Source organism: Alexandromys fortis, unplaced genomic scaffold (genome assembly GCF_014885135.2).
Source record: "Alexandromys fortis isolate MF-2015 unplaced genomic scaffold, M_Fortis_MF-2015_v1.1 scaffold_221, whole genome shotgun sequence".
Classification (NCBI taxonomy): Eukaryota; Metazoa; Chordata; class Mammalia; order Rodentia; family Cricetidae; genus Alexandromys; species Alexandromys fortis.
In genome coordinates, this window is record NW_026068096.1 from 2246037 (window position 1) to 2253643 (window position 7607).

General features: G+C 49.7%; 1 protein-coding gene across 1 annotated transcript in view; it reads left to right on the forward strand.

The window, feature by feature from the left end:
- Plpp2 (phospholipid phosphatase 2) overlaps window positions 1–1708 on the forward strand; it is a 7870-nt gene extending 6162 nt beyond the window's left edge. The window contains 4 exon segments of the mRNA XM_050123324.1: window positions 335–392; window positions 578–754; window positions 929–1032; window positions 1034–1708. Of these exon segments, the coding sequence (XP_049979281.1) occupies window positions 335–392; window positions 578–754; window positions 929–1032; window positions 1034–1250 (556 nt within the window). The 3' untranslated portion in view covers window positions 1251–1708.
- Window positions 1709–7607: the final 5899 nt, after the last annotated feature.

The window sequence follows — 7607 nt, forward strand, 5'->3', positions numbered from 1 at the left end:
TGTCTCTGTCTCTGTCTCTGTCTCCTTTCATTGCCTGATGAAGGTTAATATTCAGGAGGATGCCTATATGTTTTTCCTTGGGTTCTCCTTCTTATTTAGCTTCTCTAGGAAGGATGATTTATTTTTGGTCTCTCTCTCTCTCTTCCCCTTCCCCCGTGCACGTGCATGTGAGTGCTGGTGCCCTCAGAGCATCAGATCTTCTGGTAGTTGTGAGCAGCTGATGTAGGTACTGGGAACTGAACTTGGGTCATCTGCAGATGCAGTCAGAGTTGCACCCCTCTGTGGCTGCCAGGTCCCCAAGGGGTTCCACTGACTGGCTTGCCCTCCCTCCCAGGCTCTCCTTTTACTCCGGACACTCCTCCTTCGGCATGTATTGCATGTTGTTCCTGGCGGTGAGTGTCTCCCTTCCTCCCAGGGAACCTTGCCCAGCCTCCCCTTCCCTGGGCCTGGGTCTTCCCCGCTGCACAATGGAGTACGTGGAGGAGGCCCCGAGGGTAGGGGATTTACGACTCTTGCGTTGGGCTGGGCAGGGTGTGGACACCCACGGGCCCAGCTAATGCAGGCTGATGCCCCACAGCTCTATGTGCAGGCCCGGCTCTGCTGGAAGTGGGCACGGCTGCTGAGGCCCACGGTTCAGTTCTTCTTGGTGGCCTTTGCAATCTACGTGGGCTACACCCGTGTGTCCGACCACAAGCACCACTGGAGTGATGTCCTCGTCGGCCTCCTGCAGGGAGCCCTGGTAGCGTGCCTCACGGTGAGCCCTGCCTGCCTCATCCTATAGAGCCCAATGTTCCTGTGACCTCTGCCTGCTGATCTGCGTCCCAGAGCTTGCCCCTCACCACTGGCCCGGTTTCCTTTACTACCCTCATTGGCTCCTCCCTCTGGGCTTCTTCCTTGGTTTTATGCACTGCTTTCCCCTCCCCCGCAGGTCCGCTATGTCTCAGACTTCTTCAAATCCCGGCCGCCCCAGCCCTGCCAGGACCAGGAACCGGAGCGCAAGCCCAGTCTGTCCCTGACGCTGACCCTTGGCGACGGACCTTAGCCACTATGAGTACCCAGTCTCTTCCCGGAAGCCACCTGTGGGCCAGTCATGTGTTGGCCCTTGGCCCTGGTCAGGCACCACTGACTTTGGAGCTGCCCCAGGGTCCCGGCTGGTGACCATTGATCAGGGTCTGGGATACCTGACTGGCCCTGAGTGTGGGCAGGATCCATCCTCATTGCTTCTTGAGTGCCCCAGGAAGATAAGATGAGGTCCTGCTCCGAGGGCTGTCTCCCACCACAAAGGGCTTTTCGAGGAAAGCCATCCCTGCGTGGCCCCAGGAATGGGCCGGTCTATGATGGTTTATGAAGTCGGCATCCTCCCTGTGGGTCCTGCGGGGACAAACCGCTTGTCTGCCTGGGTGGAGCAGTTCTCCTTGGCCTGGGTCAGGGATCACAAGTGTGAAAAGGGTTGCTAAACCGTGGGCTGCCTAGGAACAGACACACGTGACTTTTGTCTGAATCCTGTTCTCAAGCCTGCAGAAGACTCCTGCCCGGGGCCCTCCAAAGCCCTCCCTCATAGCTTGCTGTCCAGTCCTGCCTCCACTCCCCCGCGTGGACCGGGTGTGTGGCCAGGCTTTGGGAGTGGGCCTAGGTTTGCCGTCCCCATCTATTTCAGAACACTTAAAGTTACCTGCATGGGAGGGTGACCTATAAACTTTGTACCAAATGTCTTGGCCATGAGTGTTGATTTTAAGCTCTCCTGGTGAGATGGCCCTGCTACACCTGCCTTCTTGCCCAGTGCACTGTGTTGGACCTGCCCAGTCTCAGCATTGACTTAGGGGACAGAGACCTGGCCTGGTTGTTCTGTATACAGCCCAAGATGGAGGCCTTATAGCCACTGTGGCCTTCCTTGGTGTGTGGTGGACGCTTAATTCTAGGTCCACTTTAGAACACAGAGACCCTTCGTGGACCATGTTACTAGATGCCCAAGGATGCTCCCAGGGTGCCTTGCTGGTCATCCAGGGGCAGCAGGAGTGGTGGCTGGCCTTGCTGTATCCCAGGACAAGGTGTGTGTCTGTCTGGGAATGGGCAGGCTCCTTGGGCCAGAGAGCAAGGCGGGGCAGTTAGGAACACCCCCATCTTGCTCCTCTCCTTAGAGGCTGGGTCAGAGAGCATGGCGGGGCAGTTAGGGACACCCCATCTCGCTCCTCTTCTTAGAGACCGGGTCAGGAATGAGTCTAAGTCCTGTCCACCAGGTTCCTATAGGGATCAGCTGCTCCATTACAGTTAGAAGACCCCAAGGAGAAGGTGGGTTCATGTTGCCTGAGCTCAGCAGGGCTCTGCTTCTACAGATCCTCTGCTTGACCAGCCAGAAGCTGAGCTGGGCCTCTTCCAGGCACCCATGCCTGCCTGTCAGACTGGCAAAGAACTCAGTTTAGTAAGCACAGCGGGAGTGGGGCACACACTAGCTAGCACCGAGGAGGCTGAGGTAGGCTGGTGAGTGTGTGGTCAGCCCGGGCTAGGGTGGCTCTTCTGTGTATGTCCATGGGCGTTCATGGGCGTTCACGTGTGTGCCTGTATGTGGAGGTCAGAGGGTGACTGTTGTGTCAATCCTTAGATGCTTTCCACTCTTTGTTTCAGACAAGGTCTCTCATTGGCCTGGAACTTTCAAGTAGACTAGTGTGCATGGCTGTAGCCTACATGCTCTTGTCTCTGCCTCCCACTGCAGGTATTACATCATGCCTGCCTTACTGCATTGCTCCTGGGGATCCAAACTTAGGTCCTCATGTTTCGGAGAAGTGTGCTGCTGACATCCTTCTCTCAAGACCCTAGAGAGAGATTCTTTATTTAAACAACAAGCAGGGGCTGGAGAGATGGCACAGTGGGTTAAGTGCTTGTAACTCCATCTCCTGGGGGTAACTGATGCCCCCTTCTGGCCTCTATGGGCACTGCATTTATGTGCACATACCACCCCACTGAACCCCACACACTAAAAAAAGGATAAATTCTTCCATATTCCTTTTATCAAAACCACATCTTCACTCACAATGTACTGTGGCTATGGTTCCCGCTCCCTTCTCCTAGTCCTTCCCACTCCCCTCCTGTCTGCATCCACCCTTCTCCTAGCTCCTCCCCACTCCCCTCCTGTCTGCATCCACCATTTTCTTTTCTCTTCACTAGAAAAGCCCAGGTTTCTAAGAAATAGCAACAAAACAAAATGTGATGATATAAAACAAAAGCTAACATGTCAGAAGAAGACAAACAAGGAAAAGAGCCCAAGAGACAGTGCAATAAGCAGAGACCCACTCATCTGCACACTCAGGAATCACATGAAAACACTAACCTGGAACCTACAGTGCACATGCAGAAGATCTGGTGCAGACTGCGCAGGCCCTGTGCATGCGGAGAAGCTTTTCGGTTCCATGAGGCCCCCTTTATTAATTGTTGATCTTAGTGCCTGTGTTAAAGTTGTCTTACTCAGGGTTTCTATTGCTCTGGTGAAACACCATGACCAAAAGGCTAATTGGGGAGGAAAGGGTTGATTTGTCTTACACGTCCACATTACTGTTCATCATTGAAGGAAGTCAGGACAGGAACTCAAGCAGGGCAGGAGCTGATGCAGAGGCCTTGGAGGGTGCTGCTTCCTGCCTTGCTCCCATGACTTGCACACCCTGCTTTCTTATAGCACCCAGGGCCCAGGGATGGCACCCCCGCAAAGGGACTGGGCCCTCCCCATTGATCACTAATTATGAGAATACCCCACAGCCTGACCTTATTTCCCCAATTCAGGCTTTCTCCTCTCAGCTAACTCTAGTTTGTTAAGTTGACACACAACTAGTCAGCATATAATATTTTGTTCAAGAAGTCTTTTCCTATGCCAATGCATTCAAGGGTGTTCTCCACTTTCTCTTCTATGAGGCTCAGTGGATCTGTTTTTTTGTTGAGTTCTTTGATCAACTTGGACTTGAGTTTTGCACAGGGTGATAGATAAGGGTCTATTTGCATTCCTCTACATGCAGATATCTAGTTAGACCAGTGCAGTCGGAGACTGCTTGCTTGTTCCCGGTCACCCAGACCCAAAATAATCACAGAGAAACTATATTAATTGCAATATGCCAGTGACTCAGGCATATTCCTAGCTAGCTCTTACATCTTAAATTGACCCATTCCTATTATTCTGTTTGCCACAAGGTTATGATTTATTGGGTAAAGTTCTGGTGTCTGTCTCCTTTGGTAGCTACATGTTGTCTCTCTGACTCTGCCTACTCTCTCTTTACATCTCTGTTGGGATTTACCAACTGGCTTTACTCTGTTAAGTCATTGACCAAAAGCAGCTTCTTTATTAACCAATGGCAGTAAAACATATTCACAGCACACAGAGGGGAATCCCACATCACCTTCCCTTTTTTGTCTAAATAAAAAGGAAGGTTTAACCTTAACATAATAAAATTACATATAGCAAAACAGGTATCAAGCAAGAATTACAGTCATAATATTTATATCTATTTTGTCTTTTGTTGTAACTAAGGAAAATTACAATTATAACTATCCATTTTCAACTTCATCAAAGACTCCAGAAGGATATAGTATTACCTAAGTTAAGAGGAAGTGCATTGTAAGCAATTTCCAAAACTCTAGAATTGACAGAGACATCTTGCTGCCTGGACAGTTACTCAAAATTCTTCTGTACCATTGGTGTAATGGGAGGCTGCTGGATGGTTCCTGGCCACCCGACTTAGCTCAAAATAATCACACAGAAACTCTATTAATTAAATCACTGCTTGGCCCATTAGCTCTAGCTTCTTATTGGCTAACTCTTACATATTAATTTAACCAATTTCTATTAATCTGTGTATTGCCATGTGGATGTGGCTTACCAGCAAAGTTTCGACATGTCTGACTCTGGCGGCGGTTCCATGATCACACAGGAAGTAAAAGAACAGTGGTGCTTAGTTCTCTGAACAAATCCATTAACAAAGGTTTTAAAAAGAGTTAAGCAAGAGTTCTGGTGGAAATAAGAGGCAATTACAGCAGTGGTCAGTCTCAGATATAGTCCTGGCTGGACCATTTTCCAGTTTCTGAGTCATTAAGTAGCCCTGCTGTGACTGTGAGCTGTCACAGCCTTGACAGAAGACTCGGCTTCCTGTTGGTCAGGACAAAGTCCTCACAGAATCGCATGGACCTGATGCTGGAAGGGCAGTGCAGAGAAGATGCAGTTGCTTTGTAGGAGCAGTCTAGTCTCCTGTCTGCAACTTCCAGATGCTTTGCCTAATGGCTGAACTCATCACTACACAGCGCCAGTCACAGAACAACAGAGCATCTCAGCCTCAGTTATGACATCATCAAAGGTGAGAAAAGTTCAAGACAGTCCGAGCATGCCTTGATCAGTTCTCAGGTGTCATCACATCGTCACTGAAAACGTTGTGTACACTGGTGTCCATGCTTATCTGTTCCTTCATGGTGACACTGTCCATAGGATCCCAGCATACATTGAGGAGGCATCAGTTACTCCAGGTTCCTGTAGAATCCAAACGAGTATACATGAGCTTCAGGTAAGGAATCTGTCTCAGATTTTACAGCACAGACTACCCATCATGTTTGCTGAGAGGCAGTGTATATAAACCATTGGAAGGAGCCTGTAGAGAGAATCCCTGAGTGTGATTTGGAGAGTCAGCCCAGACACAGAGGAGTCCAGCCTTTGCTGGACAAGCTCTTACCTGACCCAGATCTCTGGGTGCTCTTGCCCCGCTGCTGGTCATGAGCACCCGGCGGGGAGGTTTGTGTCTGATCTCAGAGTAGCTTTGCATCACTGAATCTGGCATGTGTCTTCATGGCTGTGTCCTCAGGCCTCAGACTGCTCATTTCCAGGTACAGGGTGTTCTTGGCATTGTCTCTGGAGATGGTGAATCAGCCATTCACGGCACTGGTATATCCGATGTCGCTACTATCACCACTAAAATACGCGACCCATTCCAGGCCTTTTCTGGAGCCTGGCAGACCCGGCTCATGTTATAATCACGGAAAGTGAATCCAGAGGCGTCACAGGACAGTTCTAGGGATGTTTGGGGCTGCACTAAGCCTCCTCCTGAATCTACCCACTGCACCTCACACTGGACACCATTTAAAATAACGGCAAGGAAAATCCAAATAAGCCACAAGTCCATGGTAAGTGATCTGTGTTCAGTGCTGATCTCTGAATGGGAGACCCTGGGAATCCAGGACTGGGCTCCTCCGCCAGAGCTGCAGGATCAGGGCAGGGCTGGTTTTCATGGGCACAGAGAAGCCTTATTTGCATATCTTCCTCCTGTAGCGAGCTCTGGAGTTGGACCCTTGGGGGATGGCAGTGCTCAGAGCAGACATAAGGCATCAAAGACCATGACGACAGTAACAGAGACTGACGTAGTGAAGAACCTCTATGTGCACCTTTTCCTGCTAAGGATTCACCACACTTCACTGAGTTCTCTTTCCTGTAGGTGCTCAGAACATGCTGTGTTTCCACACTGTTGTATCTCCTTAGCATATCTATATAATTTAAAAGAGCCACAAACTGTGGTGTTTCTATATAGGAGCTCTGTCTTTCCCAGTCCCTGGACTACACATGGCTTCTCCATAACGTGCATCTTGGACAGGGTCGTGCCAGCCTGGAGAGGTTAGCAGAACTCCTTCCTTGAGACAGAAGCACCTTGGGATTTTCTGAGTTTTACATACTGATGAGACAATGCTGTGCTCAGGCCATAGATGACCACACTAAGAGAGCCCTTGTCGCTGCTGCTTTGCTTTTGGTCTGGTGTTGAGCACATCAGTAGATAACAGATGGGGACAAATGAAAATGGTTCTAATGAAAAACGAATGCTTGGATGTGGGGATGGTTCAAGTGTACACAACTGCTACCACAGTCACACACACAGTTACAGTTTTAGATACAGTCACACACCAACACACACACACACACACACTCACATCCTTGCAGCAGAGGGACTGAATTTCTTTCTTCTTGTCTTCTGACATGACCACTCTGGTTGGTGTGAACTCACCAAGCTGATACTGAACCATGAGAGATTCTCTTGCTACTGTCTCACTGAAAACCGAGTTAAAAGTGTGAACTACATTTTCTGACCATCTCATGCAGATTCTGTAAAAACTTAAAGCATTTTTAATAGAAAAATGTCTTTTTTTCCTTTTTTTAATTATCAATTATTTATTTATTTAATAAAATTTCCACCTTCTCCCCTCCTCCCATTTCCCTCCATCTCCCTCTCACTCTCCAGTCCTAAGAGCAGTCAGGGTCCCCTGCCCTGTGGGAAGTCCAAGGCCCTCCCCCCCTCCATCCAGGTCTAGGAAGGTGAGTATCCAAACAGACTAGGCTCCCAAAAAACCAGTACAATCAGTAGAATCAAAACCCAGTGCCATTGTCCTTGGCTTCTCAGCCAGCCCTCATTTTCAGCCACATTCCGAGAGTCCGGTCTGATCACGTGCTCCATCAGTACCAGTCCAGCTGGCCTTGGTGAGCTCCCATGAGATCAGTCACACCATCTCAGTGGGTGGGCGCACCCCTCGCTGTCCTGACTTCCTTGATCATGTTCTCCATCCTTCTACTCTTCATCTAGGCCTTGGGAGCTCAGTCC